The 22,926-nt window shown below is 43.4% G+C and overlaps 1 protein-coding gene across 6 annotated transcripts in view; it reads left to right on the top strand.

Moving 5' to 3' along the window:
- RIPOR1 (RHO family interacting cell polarization regulator 1) overlaps window positions 1–22,926 on the top strand; it is a 381,181-nt gene that overhangs the window by 250,612 nt on the left and 107,643 nt on the right. For 5 of the 6 annotated variants that reach the window (XM_040410140.1, XM_040410139.1, XM_040410136.1 and 2 more), the window contains 2 exons: window positions 9,883–10,025; window positions 18,878–19,052. In XM_040410140.1, coding sequence (XP_040266074.1) covers window positions 9,883–10,025; window positions 18,878–19,052 — 318 coding nt within the window. The remainder of the gene's footprint in view (window positions 1–9,882; window positions 10,026–18,877; window positions 19,053–22,926) is intronic. The other variant, XM_040410137.1, reaches the window with a different exon arrangement.

Below are 22,926 nucleotides of genomic sequence, written 5' to 3'. Positions count from 1 at the left end.
CAATTCCTCCACCGTTTTAATATATATATATTTTTTTTTTCTCACAGCGTTTTGTTTGCAGTGAAACTGACCCATGCCCTCCATTCTCTGGGTCAGTACGATTATGATGCCCCATATGTATAGATTTTTTTTATGTCTAAATAGTGTAAAAATGAATTTAAACTTTGAAAAATATATATATATTTTTTACATCACCATATTCTGACCCCCATAACTTTTTTCGTAGTTATATCTACTGAGCTGCGTGGGGGCTCATTTTTTTTGGGACAATCTGTAGTTTTTATTGATACCATTTTGGAGTGTGTGGAACTTTTTGTCCACCTTTTTATTACTGGCAAACTGGACATTTTTACCCTTTTTTCCCTGTATTGGAAAAATATTTTTACAGTCATGGCCGTAAATGTTGGCTCCCCTGAAGTATTTCTCACAGAAAAGTATTGCAGTAACACATGGTTTGCTATACACATGTTTATTCCCTTTTGTGTGTATTGGAACAAAACCAAAAAAAGGGAGTAAAAAAAGCTAATTGGACATAATGTCACACCAAACTCCAAAAATGGGCTGGACAAAATTATTGGCACCCTTAACTTAAAGAGTACCTTTCACCGATTATTACACTATGAACTAAGTATACATACATGTAGAGCGGCGCCCAGGGATCTCACTGCACTTACTATTATCCCCGGGCGCCGCTCCGTTCTCCCGCTATGCCCTCCGGTATCTCCGCTCACTAAGTTATAGTAGGCAGAGATTCCAGTCACTAAGTTATGGTAGGCGGAGTCTGTCCTTGTTCTGCTCTAGCGCTGGCCAATCGCAGCGCAGAGTTCACAGCCTGGGAGGTTAGTTTCTCCCAGGCTGTGAGCTCTGCAATGCCATTGGCCAGCGCTACAGAAGAACAAGGGCAGACTCCGCCTGCCATAACTTAGGGAACGGAGATACCGGAGGGCATAGCAGGAGAACGGAGCGGCGCCCGGGGATAATAGTAAGTGCAGTGAGATCCCCGGGCGCCGCTCTACATGTCTGTATAGTTAGTTCATAGTGTAATAATCGGTGAAAGGTCCTCTTTAATATTTGGTTGCACACCCTTTGAAAAAAATAACTTAAATCAGTCGCTTTCTATAATCTTCAATAAGCTTCTGACACCTCTCAACCGGAATATTGGACCACTCTTTCTTAGCAAACTGCTCCAGGTCTCTTATTGGAAAAGCGCCTTTTCCCAACAGCAATTTTAAGATCTCTCCACCGGTGTTCAATAGGATTTAGACCTGGATTCATTGCTGGCCACTTCAGAACTCTGCAGCGCTTTGTTGCCATCCATTTCTGGGTGCTTTTTGATGTATGTTTGGGGTCATTGTCCTGCTGGAAGACCCAAGATCTCGGATGCAAACCCAGCTTTCTGACACTGGGCTCTAAGGTGCGACCCAAAATCCGTTGGTAATCCTCAGATTTCATGATGCCTTGCACACATTCAAGGCACCCAGTGCCAGAGGCAGCAAAAAAGCCCCAAAACATCAAAGAACCTCCACCATATTTCACTGTAGGTACTGTGTTCTTTTCTTTGTAGGCTTTATTCAGTTTTCCGTAAACAGTAGAATGATGTGCTTTACCAAAAAGCTCCATCTTGGTCTCATCTGTCCACAAGACATATTTTCTCAGAAGTTCATTTTTGCAAAATGTAGTCTTGCTTTTCTAGGTCTTGTGTCAGCTGTGGCGTCCTCCTGGCTCTCCTGCCATAGAGTTTCATTTCATTTAAATGTCGACACGATAGTTTGCGCTGACACTGATGCTCCCTGAACCTGCAGGACAGCTTGAGTATCTTTGGAACTTGTTTGGGGCTGCTTATCCACCATCCGAAATATGCGGCGTTGACACCTTTCATCAATTTTTCTCTTCTTTTTTTTTTTATTCTCTTTATTGAATCGAGAATCTTTCATATATTCGGTATATTATAAGCATATAACGACATACAAAGTTAGCGTTTTCTAGCAAATATCAGCTTATAACAATACAACAGGGTATCCTTTATGTTTCTCAATTCACAATTTTTCAATTTGTTGCACCCCCCCCCCCCTAAACCCCTCTCCCCAACTTTGCCCAACACCGTGAACACTGGTCTGAGTCTGTGGTAATCTCTTCTCCTTTCTGTCTTATACTACATCATGTCTTCAGCTTAGACCTATCCTGTATTACTCTATACTGCCAACTACCCCAATCTATTCGCCAGTTGTGCCTCCAAGTACCATTTAGTCAACTTGAAGGGGGCCATAAGTTCCTTGATTTCACAAGTAGACAATTGCTTCTCAATCAATTCCCTCCACTTCTTGATGTATTTCTCGATCAATCCTTCCTTATCCTGCTCTATCTCCAGTCTTTCTAGATATAGCACATTCTTCATAGTACCAACCACCTCTTCCCATGACGGTATTTCTGTTTGCAGCCAGTGTCGTAAAAGGGATTTTTTCACTGACATCAATAAGATATGTATCCCTCTTGTCGCCACTACTGTCCCTATTTCTTCTTCCTGATTCTTAGGTATGTAATGAAAAATACACTGTTGTGGTGTTAGTCCCACTGTCTCTCCCCAAATCTCTTTCACTGCTTCCACCGACCGTTGCCATATCGGTTGCACCCTCGGGCACTCCCACAGAGCATGTAGAAGACCAGCCCCTGAGAGGTCGCACTTGGGGCAATGTCGCAGGTAATGGGCCAGGGCATCACGATATGACAAATTAAAGGAGTATGTCGCCCTGTGGATAATCCTTAGTTGTGTCTCCCTCTATTGCTCATTGTACACTGTTTGCCTTACTAGGTCCCTCATTTTTTTGGCTATGTTTTGATCATTTAATTCCCTTTCCCATGTTTTGAAAGCTCCTTTCACTAAGCCTATCGTTTGTATGTTATGTCGTTTTCGGTACATCTCTGAGAGGGACATAAATGTGCCATCTCTGCCCAGTATAGCCGCGAACCACGTAAGTTTTTCCGAGTCACCTAACGAACCTGACTGAGCTTTACAGTAGCTCTTGATTTGTTGGAAAGAGAGATAGTGTGCTACAGCCAAGTCATATATTTTTCTTTCAGCTGTTCCCATGTCGGCAATTCCTGGCCACAGGTTCCCAGCAAGTCCCGAAGTTTGGTAATCCCTTTATTCCTCCATTCCCGAAACAACATGTTCTCTCTACCTTGCGGGAAGGAAGGCAGTGTCCATAATGGCATCATGGGCGATATATAGAAAGGGAGCCCATATATCTTCCTAACCGACTTCCACGCCATTATGGTGTCTTTTAACAGAATAGATTGTCTGTCTGATGCAGGAACATCTCTCAATTTTGTATGTAGCAAGGCCTCCAGGTTCCACAAGCCGGCTAATTCCTGTTCTATCTTAATTGCAGAGTGATGTCCCGTCCCCCACACCCAATCTCTTACGTGGCGAAACAGAGCCGCTAGGTTATAATGGCGAATATTTGGCAGTTGTAACCCTCCCTCCCATTTTTAGCATCGTCAGTTTTGCATATGCAATGCAGGGCCTTTTAGATTTCCACAGGAAGCGGTGTATCTGTGTGCTTCAATAGCAATGGGATCGTTTGTAGCGGGTAAAGCAATTTTGGGAAGCTGACCATTTTTATTAGGTGCGCCCTTCCGCACAGAGACAAGGGTAAATCCTGCCATTTTTCCAATTCCCTCTCTATCTTTGAGAAAAGAGAGGGGTAGTTCAACGTATACACCGATTTCGGGGTGCGCCCTATTTTGATCCCCAGATAAGTTAGATAATCTTTTCGGATTTCAACCCTAAATTGATTTTGATTATCTTGATATGTCCCCTGGCCCAGGAGCAAAAGCTGGCTCTTGGCCACATTGATTTTGTAGCCCGTTACTTTCCCATATGAGATGAACGTCTCCAGCACCTGGTCTAAATGAATTTCCGGAGACTCTAGGTTTATCAGGATGTCGTCTGCGAAACAAGTCACTTTCAACTCCTTTTTACCCACTTTTATTCCCTTTAAAGGTATCAGAGTTTACCAACAATCGAGCTAGGGGTTCGAATGCCAGGTTAAAAAGTAAGGGGGACAAAGGGCACCCTTGTCGCGTGCCCTTGCTGAGTATAATTTTTTTCGATTAAAAAGCCCGTTACATACACTCTCGCTTGAGGATCTTCATATAACGCCACTAAATTGTTTCTAAAGTTGCCTTTAATATTGACCTTGTCTAGCACTATGTCCAGCCACTGCCAGTTTACATTATCGAAAGCCTTCTTGGCATCAATTGCTAACAACGCTGATTTATACTCCTGACCACTGCTCCCGCTGCTATTTAAAACCGCTAGAACCTTGCGAATATTGGTCACCGCCGATCTACCCCGCATAAATCCCACTTGGTGGGGGCCTATTAACTCGGACACACAGAGAGCCAGTCTATTTGCTAAGATTTTGGACAGGATCTTAATATCTTGGTTGATCAAAGATATAGGCCTATATGAGCCCGGCTGAGTCAAATCTCTTCCTGGTTTTGGGAGTATCTTTATATAGGCCACTTTGCCAGTCTCTGGTAAGCTCCCTCCTTTCATAATGGCGTTAAATAGACTAGTTAACGTCGGTGACAGCTCTTGTTTTAATGCCTTATAAAACTCTGCAGGAAACCCTTCGGGGCCCGGTGCCTTGTTGTTTGAAAGGGTTTTTATGGTTGTTACTAATTCCTCCTCGCTTATGATTAAGCGTTTCTAGCACTTCCGTCGAAAGCTGGGGCAGTTTAACCTTTCTCAGGAGATCATTTGCTCTCTGGGTATCAAAGAAGTCCCTCGTATACAACGTCTGGAAAAATTCTCCCAAAGTCTCGATTATGTAGTTCGGCTGAGTACACAATCGTCCGGTTTTATCCCTTAGAGGATGTAATGGTGCCTGCTTATTAAACGGGCGAGTTAATTTGGCTAGCAACCGCCCTGCCTTATTACCATGACGAAAATTTTTTGGTAGTCTCCGAACCATCTTTCCTGCCTTTCCAGGCAGTAGTCAAAATTATGTTTAGCAGTCACCCAAAGTATTTTATTAAATTCTGTGGGATTCTGTAAAAAACTTGTATATGCCTTACGCACCAATGTAGTGGCCTCCTCGTATTTTTTTCCTAGCCTCCTTTTTCCCCCTATAGTTTGTGCCAATATGCGGCTTCGGCCGCATCTTAAAATAGAGCTTGGTTGTTAACATGCTCTGCGTTATCTTGCGAGTACTCCCACCACACCACCCTGTCACTTTGTCTATAAATTCCTTGTCCTTGGACAAGTGATGAGGCATTCTCCATATATAGTCTTGTCCCCTGGGAACGGTGTCCATAATCTCCATGATCACTGGGGCATGGTCAGAGACCACCAAGTCCGAGATCTCTACCGTTTTGACTTTCGTCAACAACATAGGTGACGTCAACAAATAGTCGATCCTCGACCATGACCCCCGAGCATGTGAGAAGTGGGTGAACTACCGGTCTATTGGGTGGTGGTACCGCCATACATCAGTCATTCCGGTGGCCTGCAATAGGGGGAGTAGCGTCTGGGTGTACCCCTGACTGTTAGTCATACTGGAGGTCCCTCGCTTCCTGTCTTCCTGAACATTATGTACTCTATTGAAATCTTCCACTACCATTATCTGTGGTGAGTCTTCCTTCAAGATGTCCGTCTCTAATTTCTTATAAAAGTCTGACTGGGACGTATTGGGAGCATAGATGTTATATATGACCATATGACCTATAGAAGATTCTAAACATGTTCTTATCCATCTCCCTTGGTCGTCAGTTGATGTGGACTTAATCACATATTGAAGACGTTTATGCAATAAGACAATTACTCCCGCTTTTTTCCCCACAGAAGAGGATACTTGCCCCACCCATAACCTCCGTAGCCTCCAATAGTCCGTCTTTTCCAGATGAGTCTCCTGCAGAAATGCGATATCAATCTTCAGCTTCTAAAGGTGACGTAATATTGCCGTACGCTTGGAGGGAGACCGAAGGCCTTTCACGTTCCAAGTGGCCACTCTCATTATGTTTTTACCTTAAGGATCTCTGCAGGAGAATTCACTTGAAAAAGACAACCGCAGTATCTCACAAAGTGTTGTCCTATCTTCTTACCCCTTACTGGTCTAAGACTAGTGTTCACTCCCCCCCCCCCCCACCCCAACCTTAGCCTTCTTGTGTAAACCCACAACATTAACATACCATTTGCTAACTTCACTTTTTTCGCACATCCTATAGTGTAGCTGTCGTCACTACATATACATAACTTTCTCATTAACATTCCTATGATCTGTCTAGCCCTCCGGCCCTTTGTAAATCATATAACTGTTGACCATAAATCATAACAGAACTCTAAGTCCTTGGGTATCTCGCTTGTCCCGTCAGGAGTCCTTTTAACTTTGCCGACACATTTTTGCTCACAGTCCTCATCTGGAATCCACGGCTTGCTCCTCTGATCCTATGGGCCTGGATGGTGGTCGTCCCTGCTTCATCCTGAAGCTTCTTCCTCTGATCGATGATGTGGATCTTTGGGAGAGTGGCGGGACCATATGCGAATACAGAGGATCTGTCTCTAGCGCCTCCATCGCCCCGCCTGGAGAATGAAAGGTGTCGATCGTTCCATCTTGACGAAAAAGTCGCAGTGTTGCTGGGTACAGCAAGGCGAACTTGGCTTTATTCTTCGCCAGTGAGGAACAGATCTGTGAAAACTCTCTTCTGCGCTTTACTTCAGCTGTGTAGTTGCTGAATAATAAAATCTTGTTGCCCCGAACCATTAGGGGTTGCGAGTTGCGCCTGAATTTCGCCAATATGGCTTCCTTGGCAGCGTAGTTCAGGTACTTAGCGGCGTATGTTGTTGGAGTTCCCTCCCGCCGACATCAGCGGACCCAGGCGGTGTGCCCTCTCCACTGTGAATGTACCTTTCAGCCCCAGCGCTTGTGGTATTTCTACTTCACAAATTGCCGCCAGCTGGCTCGGGGGGATCGATTCTGGCAATCCAATAATTCTCAAGTTGCTCCTCCTGGAGCGACTTTCTAAATCATCGACTTTCTACTTTAAAAACTGGTTGCTGCGCAGGAGATTACTCATATGGCTTTGGGCTTTTTCTAATTCCTCCTGCACCAGCATCATTCTCTGCTGCACCTCAGAGATCTGGGAGGTATGTTGCGCCACTTCTGTCTGCAGTTGCTGCAAGGCTGTTGATACTGTGGCCTCTAGCGATGCCTTGATATCCGGGGCTAGAAGTTTGGCCACCTCTATGGCCATTGCTTTACAGGAGGATGTAAATTCCCCGTTTGGGTTTTGGCTGCAATCCACTTCCTCCTCCTCTGAGTAAGAAGCCTCAGCGTTCCGTTGTGTGGATTGAGAGGCAGTGCGGGTAAGTCTCTGTCCCTTGTCTAGCGCCGACGCCATCTTGCCCCTGCTTCTGTGCCCTTCTCCTGCCGGGTGCGTTGTCTGAAGCTCTTTCTGGGAGCCGCCTCTGGCCACAAATTTTTCCATGGGCTGTCCCCGACACTTTAGGGGGTAGTTGTGGGGGCTTCACAGTCTCGATTTGCGGCGGCTCTATGAATTTCGGGCCGAACGTGCGGAGCTCTTCTCATTCGCGGCTGGTCATGTGCACGCTGGAATCGGAAGTATCCAATTTTTCTCTTCTGTCTACTCCCAGGGAGATTAGCTACAGTGCCATGGGTTGCAAACTTCTTGATAATGTTGCGCACTGTGGGCAAAGGCAAATCTAGATCTCTGGAGATGGACTTGTAACCTTGAGATTGTTGATATTTTTCCACAATTTTGGTTCTCAAGTCCTCAGACAGTTCTCTTCTCCTCTTTGTGTTGTCCATGCTTAGTGTGGCACACACAGACACACAATGCAAAGACTAAGTGAACTTCTCTACTTTTTATTTGCTTTCATGTGTGATTTTTATATTGTCCACACCTGTTACTTGCCCCAGGTGAGTTTAAAGGAGCATCACATGCTTAAAATAATCTTATCCACAATTTTGAAAGGGTGCCAATAATTTTGTCCTGCCCATTTTTGGACTTTGGTGTGACATTATGTCCAATTTGCTTTTTTTCCTCCCTTTTTTTGGTTTTGTTCCAATACACACAAAGGGAATAAACATGTGTATAGCAAAACATGTGTTACTGCAATACATTTCTGATAGAAATACTTCATTTTCTTGAAAAGTTTTAGGGGTGCCAACATTTACGGCCATGACTGTATATTTTAATACATTATAAAATATATATTTTTTTTTTGTTTATTATAAGGTAAGGGGGGTGGTTTAAACTTTTTTTTAATATTTTTTTATATATATTTAAAAAAAAAACTATTTTTTGTAATGATTCTGAAGCATATATGTGCCTATAAAATCTTTTATTTTTATTTTGAACAATCATGTATTTTTAAAATGTGTATTACTGTCTCTTGCTCATTTCTTATGTTGGCCTGCAAAATAAGAATTGCAGCATGAATGCTCTAAGTCTCGTCAGCGTTCAAAGCAATTACCGACATCCCCATTGGCCGCAGGGGATGTCTGTAACACTCTTGGAAGCACGAGCTTCCGGGTTTTTGACACTTTAGATGCCCTGATCTCACTTGAACACAGCATTTAAAGACTTTAAAGGCCACTTTCAGTATTAAGACAGCAGAGACCTGCCGGCCATGACGCCCGCTTCACGTGTGAGTGGGCACCATGTTTGCCTATACTCTAGCGCCATACATGTACAGCGCTGGTAGTGAAAGGGTTAAAGGGGTTTTCTGGGATTACTATCGTTCCTAAACAGATGTGCTCATGTAGTTGCTTACCACATGTACATCTTCCCTATGCTCTGTCTTTCACCGTGTAAACAAATCGCTGGTTTGTGTATATCCTGTATGTTGCACTTCCTGTTGCTGTATCTAACCAAACTCCTAATGGACTTTTCCTTTCTCTGCCACACCTCCAGCACCACCCTAACAATGCCTGGTTAGTTTATAGCTCCTCCTACCCAGTTAGGTACATAGACATTATCACTGCCCCTGTTGCTGCTCTGACACGTCCATGGACATAACATAACAGGAAATGAGAGAGAGCTGCATAGACATGGTCATGTGACTAAGGGCCCATTCAGACGGCCGTAGTGCTTTGCGGATCCGCAAAACACGGATACCGGACGTCTGTGTTTTGCAATTTTCAGACCGCACATGGCCGCAACCATAATAGAAAATGCCTATTCTTGTCCGCAATTGTGGATAAGAATAGGACAAGCGCTATCTTTTCCGTGGAGTCGCGGAACCGCGTGCTGTCCGCATCTTTTGTGTTCCCGTTGAAATGAATGGGTCCTCAATTTTGGCCGTCTGAATAAGCCCTAAGGCCCAGAATTGAACATAGGAGCAATAAAGGTGAAAGAAAAACATTATAAAATTACAGCTATCTTCAGAAATGGTTATTTTAAAGGATATTGATATGAACCGGAAAACCCTTTTAAGTATTGATGACCTATACATAGAATAAGTCATCACCATCAGATCGTTAGGAATCTGACTCGCAGCACCATAGCTGATCAACTGTTTATGGGAGCTCTGCCATCGGAACTGTCCAGCTTCGTCCATTGTGTAGTGGCTGGGACTAGATGATGTAGCTTTAAAGTGAATTGGAGCAGAGCTATAGTGGACGGAGGTGAAAATTTCCGGTTGCTGTTTCCGACTTTGGCTACTGCAAATGGCTGAATGGCAGGGGTGCTGGAAATTGGACCTCGGCTGATCTGATATTTCTTCTAAGGATAGGTGATCAATACATCAGGCCTGGAGAACACCTTTAATGGTGGAGAGGTCTTCGATCTGATAAGTCACAGACCTGTCTTTTTTTTTTTTTTTTTTTTTTTTTTTTTTTTTTTAAATCATGACAGCAGAAGCAAGGAGTATTCAGAAGCAGAGCATCCAGCATAAGCCTCACAGTGGAAAATGCCCTTGAGAGTTTTGACTTCTTAAATACCACTTCTGATATGGAGGATTCAGAATGCTCGGAGGGAGAAGGTGTTCCAAATGAAAGGTGAGACTATAATATTTATTTTATTGAGAAACGCACATTTTACATGTATATGTAATTATCATGCTACTGTGACATGACATCTTTAGTGGTGTAGGAATTGGGGTCACATATTTAAAGGAGTTGACTGGTTTAAAGATAAATAAGGCTACTTTCACATCTGCGCTTTCCCTTTCCGCTATTGAGATCGGTCATAGGATCTCAATAGCAGGGGAAAACGCTTCTGTTTTGTCCCCATTCATTGTCAATGGGGACAAAAATGAACTGAACGAAACTGAGTGCACCAGAATGCGTTCCATTCTGTTTGGTTGCTTCCCCATCATGGACAAAATAATGCTGCAAGCAGGGTTTTACTGTCCGCAATGTGGTGCAGATCAAGATGGATCCGTCATGACTAGTCATGATCCGTTTTCTCGGACACAATAGAAAACTGATCTGTCCCCCATTGACTTTCAAGGTGATCATGACTGACCCGTCATGGCTATTTTAAAGATAATACAACCGGATCCGTTCATAACGGATGCAGACTGGTACAGACCTCTTAGACAGTGCTGATACTATAATATACTCCAAGGAGCACTCCAATCGGGCATCATAGCGCAAGCAAAAATGCAGAAGTCCAGCATGGAATTCATGCCGCTGTATAGGGAGAAAGAAAGAAGTGAACACGACTCAAGATATATAATAATTGTGTGCGACAGTGAAAGTAACATCATAAAAATGACCCTAAAAGTAGATTGATAATAGGGCCAGGCATTCCAAAGTAGGCCTTAACCTCTTCCGGACACAGGGCGTATGATGTCCCGGTACTTAAGTACACAGGGCGTACCTGTGTATTTCCGATCACCGCCACGCGGCGGGTGGTGATTGGAACCCGGTGCCTGCTCAAATCATTGAGCAGGCACCCGAGGACAATGCGCCGGGGGGTCCTGTGACACCCCCCCCCCCTGTGTAGGCAATTGCAGCAAACCGCAAGTCAATTCAGACCTGCGGTTTGCTGCGTTTCCGGGTTATTCAGGTCTCTGGGGACCCGATAACCCGGAACAGGATGGTGATTGGTGGTGTGAGGTATGGCGTAAAGCTGTACAAACTTTGTAAGAGTACCTCAGGGTACACTTACAAGTTTCGTGTGTACAAGAGGCGAGATTCCCGTATTCAACCCCCAGAATGTCCCCCCACTCTGGGTGTTAGCGGGAAACTTTTGTGGGACCTTATGCACCCACTGCTAGATAAAGGTTACCACCTGTACGTGGATAACTTTTATACTAGTATCCCCTTGTTCGAGTCCCTCGCCGCCAGATCCACGTCCGCTTGTGGGACCGTGCGGAAAAATCAACGCGGCCTCCCTACCCACCCCCTCCAGGTACCTATCCCCAGGGGTATGACCCGTGACCTTGCCAGTGAAAACCTGTTGCTGGTCAGATATAAGGATAAGAGGGATGTCCTTGTACTGTCCACAATTCACGGTAACGGCATCACCCCTGTCCCTGTGCGAGGTACCGCGGCAACGGTCTTCAAGCCCGATTGTATCGTCGACTACAATCGGTATATGGGAGGAGTTGATCTCTCTGATCAAGTCCTCAAGCCATATAATGCCATGCGCAAAACCCGGGCATGGTATAAAAAAGTTGCGGTCTACTTGGTACAGATTGCCTTGTACAACTCTTTTGTGCTGTCCCGGATCGCTGGCAACACAGGGACATTCCTTCCGTTCTATGAGGCAGTCCTCAAGGCCCTGATCTTTTCTGACCGGGAAAGAGCAGGCCGCAGTACCTCGGGAACTGGAGGCGCTCGGATCATCCCTGGCAAACACTTTCCAGGTGTGGTCCCCAATACTGAAAAGAAGAGACGGTCCCAAAAAAAGTGCAGTGTGTGTAACAGGAGGGGGATATGGAAGGACACCACCACCACTCAGTGTGACACGTGCCCCGATCATCCGGGCCTCTGCATTGACGGTTGCTTCAGGGAATACCACACTTCCATGGAGTACAAAATTTATATCCCAATTTAGCCACTGACAATCGGATAAAAAAACTATAGTTCTCAGACTTGAGACACTAAAACAAAAAAAAATAATTTACATATTAGGTATCGTCACGTCCGTAAGAATTTTCCCTATAAAAATACCCCATGACCTAACCCCTCAGATAAACACGGTCAAAAAAATTAGTAAAAACGGTGCAAATTTTCTTATTTTTTGTCACCTTAGATAACAAAAATTGTAATAGCAAGCGATCAAAAAGTCATATGCCCCCCAAAATAGTCTTCTCATCCCGCAAAAAATTAGCCCCTGCCTAAGATAATCGGCTTAAAACTTTTTAAAAAATTGCTTCGACTATGGAGATACTAAAATGTTTTTTTTTCTGTTGTTTATTAAAAGATTATATAGTGTAAAACATAAATAAATAAATAAAGTAGACATATTAGGTATCGCCGCGTCCGTAAGAATCTGCTCTATAAAAATACCCCATGACCTAACCCCTCAGATGAACACAATCAAAAAAGTTAAATAAAAACGGTGCAAATTTTCCATTTTAATCCGTTTTTTTACCAGTAACAAAGCAAGGGTTAACAGCCAAGCAAAACTTATTTATTACCCTGATTCTGCAGTTTACAGAAACACCCCATATGTGGTCGTTAAACTTCTGTATGACCAAACGGCAGGGCGCAGAAGGAAAGGAACGCCGTATGGTTTCTGGAAAGCAGATTTTGGTGGCATTTCTTTTTTGGCACCATGTCCCATTTGAAGCCCCCTGATGCACCCCTAGAGTAGAAACTCCATAAAAGCGACCCCATCTAAGAAACTACACCCCTCAAGGTATTCAAAACTGATTTTACATACTTTATTAACCCTTTAGGTGTTCCTCAACAGTTTATGGCAAATGGAGATGGAATTTCTATTTTTGGTAACCTTGCCTCACAAAAATGTAATATACTGTAGATAAACCAAAAATCATATGTACCCTAAAAATAGTCCCAACAAAACTGCCACCTTATCCCATAGTTTCCAAAATGGGGTCACAAGTAGTTTACGGCCACATATGGGTTGTTTCTGCAAACTACAGAATCTGGGCAATAAATATAGCATTTTGTTTGGCTGTTAACCCTTGCTTTGTTACTGGAAAAAATGGATTAAAATGGAAAATTTACCAAAAAATTTAAATTCTGAAATGTTATCTCCATTTGTCATTAACTCTTGTGGAACACCCTAAAGGGTATACGACGTTTGCAAAATCAGTTTTGATTACCTTGAGGGGTGTAGTTTCTAGAATTTTTGGGTGGTTTCTATTATGTAAGCCTCACAAAGTGACTTCAGACCTAAACTGGTCCCTAAAAATTGGGTTTTCGAATATTTCTGAAAAAGTTCAAGATTTGCTTCTAAACTTCTAAGCCTTGTAACATCCCCAAAAACTAAAATGTCATTCCCAAAATGATCCAAACACGAAGTTGACATATGGGGAATGTAAAGTAATAACTATTTTTGGAGGTATTACTATGTATTCTAGAAGTAGAGAAATTGAAACTTGGAAATTTGCAATTTTTTAAAAAATTTGGGTAAATTTGGTATTTGTTTATAAATGAAAATGAATTTTTTTGACTCCATTTTACCAGTGTCATGAAGTGCATGGCCTGGATAAGTCAAAGCGTTTTAAAGTTATCACCACATAAAGTGACACTGGTCAGATTTGCAAAAAATGGCCTGGTCCTTAAGGTGAAAATAAGCCCAGTCCTTAAGGAGTTAAAGAGGACCTTTCATCTGGCCAAAAATTCTGAACTAAGTGTCATGATATATACAGCGGCGCCCAGGGATCTCGCTGCACTTGCTATTATCCCTGGGTGCCGCTCCGTTCTCCTGCTATGCCTTCCGGTATGTTCGGTCACTTGGTTATAGTAGGAGGAGACTGCCCTTGTTCTCCTGGGCGTCTTTTTCTTCCAGGCTGTAGCGCTGGCCAATCGCAGCGCAGAGCTCACAGCCTGGGAGAAAAAAAACTCTGGCTGTGAGCTCTGCGCTGCGATTGGCCAGCGCTACAGCCTGGGAGAAGACGCCCAGGAGAACAAGGGCAGTCTCCTCCTCCTTTAACCAAGTGACCGAACATACCGGACGGCATAGCAGGAGAACGGAGTGGCGCCCAGGGATAATAGGTGCAGTGAGATCCCTGGGCGCCGCTGTACAGATCATGACACTTCAGAATTTTTTGCCAGATGAAAGGTCTTCTTTAAAGGGGTTTTCTCACTTCAGCAAATGGAATTATCATGTAGAGAAAGTCAGGGCTGGACTGGGTATGAAAAACCAGCCCAGGAAAAAGTTGCATACCACAGCAGTGCATCATTATTTACTTGTTTATAATAGGGGAAAGCATTCATTTTAAAACACGTGTGTAAACACGAATATGAACTTTGCCCCACAATAGCTCTTTTGTAGAACCCCCATTGTTCATATTATCACAGTGTTTTCCCAACCAGGATGCCTCCAACTGTTGCAAAACTACAACTCTCAGCATGCTCAGACAGTGTTTTACCACGCCCTTTGACCCGCCCCTTTTTTGTTGGCCACCAATTTAATGATTGTTGCATGCAACATTTTACTTGACCAGAAATTTATGATATTCTACGGCAGTCCTGTTACAATCCCCCCTCCCCCCCCCCAATGACCCTTTCGACCAAATAATAAAAATATTAATAAAATCTCACCCATATGCTGCAAAAAATAAATAAAATCTGCAATGTAAAATCGATAATAAAGATCAACTACAAACATAAACATATTTCACATGAAAACTTACAATTACTTGGCTTGACCCTTGGGGATCTCGGACACCACTTCAACACTTTGGCCGGGCGGCTCGGCGGAGCTGATGTTGTGCTTTATCCTAATGAGAGAGATTTCATAATAAGGATTTGGAGAAGGGGCAGAGCAGGGAGAGGATGGTGCTGCTACTAGGGGGTCATACCATGGGGGAGTAATAAAGCCCACCATAATGCCCCCCCCCCCCAGTAGAAATAATTCTCCTTTATAATGTGCAAAACATACCCCTTTGTAATGCCCCCAGTTGAGCTAATGTTCCCATAATGTCCCAATATAAAATACCCCTTCTCAGTGCCCCCGTAGATGACCCCATAGTGCTCCCCCCCTTCCCCCCACCATAATATGTTCCAGTATAAAATGCCCCTATACAGCGCCCCCCAATCATGTGCCAGTAAGATATGTCCCAATAGATGCCCCCAATCATGTGCCAGTAAGATGCCCCCCAATCATGTGCCAGTAATAAGAGCCCCCCCACCATGTGCCAGTAATAAGAGCCCCCCCACCATCATGTGCCAGCAGCCGTAGCCCCCCTTATGTGCCAGTAGCCGCCCCTTATCATGTGTCAGTAGCCGCCCCTTATCATGTGCCAGTAACCGCCCCTTTTCATGTGCCAGTAGGCCCCCCCTTATCATGTGCCAGTAGCCCCCCCTCCCATCATGATCCAGTATTGTACCTATATAAAAAAAATTAAAAAATAAACACTTATACTTACCTCCAGCGATGCGATGCAGGCCTCTTCCAGCCTGTGTGCCTCGCTATACGGCTCAGGCGGCGAGATGACGTCATCGCGCCGCCTGCATCGGCCAATGATAGGCTGCCAGCACTAGGCCGGCAGCCTATCAGAAGAACAGGAGGGGACACACCTCTCCCTCCCCTGCCGCAGCATAGACATCTGTATCGCCGTCCTGAGGGCGGCAATACAGATGACTATGGAGATGAGTGCTTCCACAATGGAAGCGCTCATCTCCTGCTGCTGTGCCCTGCCGCCGGCCGCCCCCACTTGCCACCAGGGCCGCGGCCTTGCGGCACTCAGGCCTGCCAGCAAATTTCCCGGTATCCCGGCAGGCCAGTCCGGCCCTGGAGAAAGTTAATATAAGGCACTTACTAATGTACAATCGCAATACATTAGTAAGTGTATTGTATGAACTTTCTCTACATGATAAATGCCATTTGATGAAGTGAATCAACCGATTTAACAAGGGACCAACCCTCTGTCGACATTCTACACCACCTTCACTACGAGGGTTAGAACAAAGAAATAAGTGACCCCTGGGAGAGTGGCAGAGTAAATATGCTTAAACAAAAAGGATACACGATACAATACTCTGCTGTAGATTACAAAATGTGGTGTAGTTCCACACCAATAAACGAATATGAAGCATTCAAAAATAAGCCACAGAACCAAAGCTAAAGGAAACATTCAAACATCAACTTATCGTCTGGGACTTAAAGTAATAAATCCAGCTCACCTCTTTTTTCAAAATATGTTTATCCCAATCACCCTGTTTTGCTGACTGTCTCACAAGTTGGAGAATCTTAAAGGGAACCTGTCACCTGGAAAAGACAATTTACACTAATCACAGTACCTTAAAGTATCTCTCATAGTGTGCCCAAAGATGTATTCAAGTCTTCTTTCTGCGTTGTGCTGTCTCATAAAATCGACTTATAAAACTGTGTTTGGCACTTTTTTTTGAAGTCGTGCTGAAGTCACGGGGGCAGCGGCCTCCTTGACTCAACTGTCGGATAAGCCCGCCCCTATGCCGCTCCTCCACATATTGATGGACATTTTTCCCTGTAGCCGTGACCGCGCTCTTCTCGCGCATGCGCCTTGCGCGTCCTGCCGCAGCGCAATCCCGGCTACGGCTCCCTCCCTGGCATCTGCATGTTCACTGCGCCTGCGCTGCAGTGCAAGCAGACAGTGATCGCGCTCATGCCGCAGGCGCAGTGAACAAGAAGATGCCAGGGAGGGAGGGAGCCGTAGCCGGGATCATGCTGTTGCAGGACACGCACGAAGCATGCGCGAGAAGAGCGCGGTCACGGCTACAGGGAAAAATGTCCATCAATATGCGGAGGAGCGGCATAGGGGCGGGCTTATCCGACGGTTGAGTCAAGGAGGCCGCTGCCCCCGTGACTTCAGCATGACTTCAAAAAGGTGCCAAATGCAGTTTTAGAAGTCGATTTTATGAGACAGCACAACGCAGAAAGAAGATATGAATACATCTTTGGGCACACTATGAGAGATACTTTAAGGTACTGTGATTAGTGTAAATTGTCTTTTCCAGGTGACAGGTTCCCTTTAAGAAGACAAGCATTAATACTTTGGGTGACATGAACATATGCCACCAGTGTGTCTTTTTTTCTTCGATGTCATTATCATGTTCAGATTCTAATACAAAATTCCTGAAATGTTGTTTCCTACATAATTGAGAGAACAAGGGCATGTGCAAATATACACCGCCCCCGGGATTTCCAGTTAATGAAATCTCGTATGTCATAAAGAAAACCTGTAGCTGAACGAATAACTGATTTCGAGACTAGAGCCACCACAGGTAAACATGCCACAAACTTTGTGATCAAGCCATGTGTCAGTTAGTGTGGGTCAAGTGTAGTGGCCTGATGAAGATGAATCTGAACGCTGAGGGAAATGTGTCGGGACAGAGCTTGTTTTTGAGATCAAATTTTTTTTTTTTTTCTAATACATAAAAGAAAATTCAGGAATTACAGTACTTTCTGATTTAAGAAGTTTATACTGTTAATGTTAGTATGTGGGAAGGGTTAAAGTAGGTCTGCCACCAAAATTTTATTTTTCTGTGTCTTTGGACTCATCAAAATTAGATGATAAATACAATCTGCACTATGTGACTTTTTCCAGCAATGTACTGAACAAAATGACCGCTTATGAGTATTCATTAGAGGTTTCTTACTTGCCTAGCCCTCTATGGGTACAGCCACATGGTCAGATTTCTGCATGCAGTTTAGGAAGCCAAAGTCATGAGTGAATCTTAAAAGGCGAAAATGTTCTCCTTTTTTTAAATTAACTTCCAGTTTTGGCTTCCAAAACTGCATGCATATATATTACCGTGTGGCCGTAACCTTAGGGCTGTTTCACACGAGTGTGTGTCCATGTGTGAGCGTGATCCTCCATTCTGGACACTGGAGTCTGTCAGCTCTGCAAATGGCGGAAAAGACAGAAAATCCACAGGCTGCTATTACAGCATCTCAGCTATGTACACAAAAAGGGATTCATTCCATATATTTTTTTATAAAGACTCAATCACAGCAAAGGGGCAGGGAAGGGGGCGTGTTTACCGTGACTTGAAGCAAGGAGGCCGCTGCCCCCTTGACTTCAAGCCTGACTAGAGAAGCGCGCCGGGCAGGGATTAAAGAACGTTTTTACAGCTTTTGCTTCATCTGCCTGCAGGAAGAAAATGATCGTTACAAACATGCTGCTGCCTACTCTCCGGTACTGCGGCCGGCTTGGGATGTTTGTTGGAGGTGACAGGTTCCCTTTAAATGGAACCTGTCATGTGGATATTTGATTTATAATCTAACTAATTATATACAATCATTAACTACTAAAAAGTACCTTAGATGTATTCACTTACTGGTGTGACAGATGGTTACTTCATAATATACACACAAAGATGCCACATGCCGTATGCTAATGAGCTGATTTGAGTCCAGCGTTTATTTAATTAACAGTTATAGCCACTCCCCTGCCCACCTGCTGCTGATTCATATGGAAAATAACTGTCAATCAGCAGCAGGTAGGCGGGAAGAGTCAGGAGCTCATGAATATTCAGGACTCATCATTATCAGCTGGAGCTTTTCAATGCAAGATGTTGACAGATTGACTGGGTCAATTAAAGAAAGTGACCCAGCATTTTGCTAAGAGAATCAGTCACTTATTTATGTTGCCCTTTGTTAGGACACCATAAAACTGGTGACAGGTTCCCTTTAAATATGGTTTACTGCTTATAAGGTAATTGTCAGGAGATAATCTACAAATTGATGCAGGTAAATAACCACATCTTGTATTTTCTTGTAGGAGCGAGAGTAGTGAAGCTGTGCCTGTAACACCAATTGAACAGAAAAAGGCTAAGATGGAGGATGTTGTGGTATGCTCTTCCTCTGAAGGACTCTCCAATCCTCTGACCACTGGTAGTGAACAGTTGGATAAGGCCTTGGTTTTACACCTGCACAACTGCAATAGGCTGCTGTTGGTGAGTAATAAAATTTGACTGCATATGCGATTGACAACTGCCGCCGTACAGTAATGTCCAGAGTCTGAGTAAACTTTTATTCTGTCTGATTCTGAGATGCTATGGTCAATTATAATTGCTCCATCAAGGAAGAGGAGTCCTTTTTGTGTCCCCATTCTGAAGCTGACTATTTTGTGTGTGACAGCCATGGGCATAAGAAGGATCCCCAGGGCTATGCTGAGGTATGACTTACACTGATGAGCAAAAGAGTAACAATGTTTTGAACTTTTGACTTTCAGGCTCCATATGTCACCATCCACTACAGCTTCGAACGTGAGACTACCATCATTTTATTGACAATCGCCTTGGCTATCTCATACATAATTTGGCCTTGCAACTATTTAGCATATTGTTAGTTATGTAGATTCTTGTCATGTAACTGCATTGTTATTGTTTTGCTTCTAAAACTCTAAATTTTAATTTGATTATTTTGTTAGTATTTTGTAAATCCACCTTTGGCTTTCAACACTGCCTGAATCCTTCTAAGCATGCTCTTGATCAGATTCAAGCATGTCTTGTCCGAAATCTGTTCCCAGGTCTCTTCTACACATTCTCAATGTTGGTGCATACTGGTCGAATCACTTGGGTACGAATACAGATTTTTTTTTTTCCAACTCTACCCACAAGTGTTCGATTTGGTTGAGGTATGGGAACTGTGGGGGCCAATCCAGCACCTTTACTTCATTGTCATTGAACCATTTCTTCGCCAATCTCGACGTATGTTTCAGGTCGTTGTCCTGCTGGAACACTGTCATCCTTTTCATACCCATAGTACTTGAGTGTACGAAGTAACTCGACTTGTAGGATACTCACATATAGCTCAGCATTGAGATCCAGTATCCAACGCCTTTGTCTGTGAAATCACCCCATATCATCAGGCTTCCTCCACCGAACTTGAGAGTTCCTTCCATTTCTCATTCCTTTAGCGCCCTTTTCCCTTGTTTTCTTCCAGACCCATTTGCACCCATCAGAACCCAGTCTATTGACTTTCGTCTCATCGTTCCAAATCACCCATTTGCAATTTTCTACTGTCCACTGTTCGTACTTTTTTGCAAACTCGAGTCGACGCTTCTTATGATGATATCGAAGTTGAGGCGGCTTCACCTTTTTTTCAACCCACCATTCCAGACTTGTGTAATGGGTGTCGCATGGTGCGTACATGGACGTCTGTGATCTCACTATTACGAAGCATACGAGTCACCTCTACTGCCGTGTTTGTTGTGCCAAAACTGATAGACCTTGTGATGAGCCGATGATTCAGATATTTTGCCTGGACATCCACCTCTTTGCTTTGGAATGGATGGACGGACTTCATTTCGTATTCTTCCAACTGTCATGGCACTCACATGATGCATTTTGGCAATTTTTTTTAGCCGAGATACAGCAATCAATGAGGTGGATGATGCGGTTTCCCTTTTCTTGGGAAATCTTCATGGCTGCACCTCGATTCGAGCCAGTGACCTTTCACTTGGTAATCAACCTTATAACACACTGAGCTATTAGGGAATGTGAGAACAGGTTGTAACTTGTAGTATGCAGAAAGAAAAATATTGTTTCACCACCAAGTGCAAAACAGTTACAATGTAGTTACATGATAAGTATCTGCATAACTAATCATATGCTAAATAATTGCAAGTCTAATTTATGTATTAGATAGCCAAGATTGTCTATAAAATTATTGTAGTCTCACATTCGAAGCTCTAGTGGATGGTGAGATATGAAACCTAAAAGTTCAAAACATTATTACCCTTTTGCTTGTCAGTGTAAATCTGCTGTGCATTTTATTTGGCTATATTTAATATAATTCAAAATTTTGTAAAAGTATGAGTCTAATAACAGGACAAAAAAAAAATAAAGTTTAAGAAATAAAAAGAAAAAGTAGTTTTTTAAAATAATAAATCATAAGTGTTTATAAAGTTTATAAAAAAAAGAATGTTTTCTGCATTCCTTTAAAAAGCAATAAGGAGTTGAAGGGGTTTTCCTGGAGAATATTGTTTACTTAACCCGTTAAGGACACATGATCATGATCAAATCATTGAGCAGGCACCTCAGCTAAATGTGCGGGGGGGTCCTGTGACCCCCCCATGTCGGCGATCGCAGCAAACCGCAGGTCAATTCAGACCTGCGGTTTGCTGCGCTTTCTGCAGTGGGACCGTGGGGATTAGAAACTTTAATATGCCGAAAATAAAGATTTTTTTACCCCCCTCCTGCACCCCTGAATGATTTTATGCCTGCGGGTGGTGCAGGGGGGGGTTGCAGGCGGTGCGGCAGGCGGGATCGCCCGCCTCCTCTTGAATATTCATTGGCGTCCAGTGAGTATACCAGAGTGTCAGCAGTGACACTCTGGTATAAAGGGCTGACATCTGTGCTGTGAAGTCAGCCGTTTAACCCTTTCCATACCGCGGTCCGTACGGACCACTGTATGGAAAAAGTTAACAGTCAGGGAGCTCCCTCCCTCTCCTATCGGGGGGCTGCTGTGCCTTTGCAGCCCCCAGACAGGATGGGGTCACAGAGGGAGGGGGCCCCCCTCCTTCCCTTTCCCTGTCTGCTCAGTTGTGGCCACAACTGAGCAGACGGGGAAGGTTCCCATGGCAACAGGACGCCTTCTCAGGCATTCTGCTGTCCATGGTGCTGAACAGATCTGTGCTAAAGGCATAGATCTGTTCAGACTATATAGTGTACTGTACTGTATTATACAGACATCAGACCCACTGGATCTTCAAGAACCAAGTGGGTCTGGGTCAAAAAAATGTAAAAAAAATGTGAAAAAAGTAAAGATAAAAAAAAAACACTTATCACTGAATAAAAAATAAATAAAAATATATACACTACACATATTAGGTATCGCCGCGTCCGTAACGACCTGATCTATAAAACGGTCATGTTACTTTCCCCGCACGGTGAACGACATAAAAATAAAAACTATGAGGAAATTGAAATTTTGCCCACCTTACTTCCCAAAAAAGGTAATAAGTGATCAAAAAAGTCGCATGTACGCCAAAATAGTACCAATCAAACCATCATCTCATCCCGCAAAAATCATTCCCTACCCAAGATAATCACCCAAAAACTGAAAAAACTATGGCTCTTAGACTATGGAAACACTGAAACATGATTTTTTTTTTGTTTCAAAAATTAAATCATTGTGTAAAACTTACATAAATAAAAAAAGTATATATATTAGGTATCGCCGCTTCCATATCGACTGGCTCTATAAAAATATCACATGACCTAACTCCTCAGGTGACCACCGTAAAAAAATAAAAATAAAAACTGTAAAAAATGCCATTTTTTGTCATCTTACGTCACAAAAAGTGTAATAGCAAGCAATCAAAAAGTCATATGCACCCCAAAATAGTGCCAATCAAACCGTCATCTTATCCCACAAAAAATGAGAACCTACCTAAGATAATCACCCAAAAACTGAAAAACTATGGCTCTCAGACTATGGAGACACTAAAACATGATTTTTTTTTTTTTTGTTTCAAAAATGAAATCATTGTGTAAAACTTAAATAAAAAAATTGTATATATATTAGGTATCGTAGCGTCCGTGACAACCTGCTCTATAAAAATACCACATGATCTAACCTGTCAGATGAATGTTGTAAATAAAAAAAAAACTGTGCCAAAAAAGCTATTTCTTGTTACTTTGCCTCACAAAAAGTGTAATATAGAGCAACCAAAAATCATATGTACCCTAAACTAGTACCAACAAAACTGCCACCCTATCCCGTAGTTTCTAAAATGGGGTCACTTTTTTGGAGTTTCTACTCTAGGGGTGCATCAGGGGGGCATCAAATGGGACATGGTGTCAAAAAAACCAGTCCAGCAAT

Source organism: Bufo bufo, chromosome 10, assembly GCF_905171765.1.
Source record: "Bufo bufo chromosome 10, aBufBuf1.1, whole genome shotgun sequence".
In the NCBI taxonomy this organism is placed as follows: Eukaryota; Metazoa; Chordata; class Amphibia; order Anura; family Bufonidae; genus Bufo; species Bufo bufo.
The sequence above is the reverse complement of the archived record's forward strand: the minus strand, read 5'-3'. Positions and strand labels throughout refer to the sequence as shown.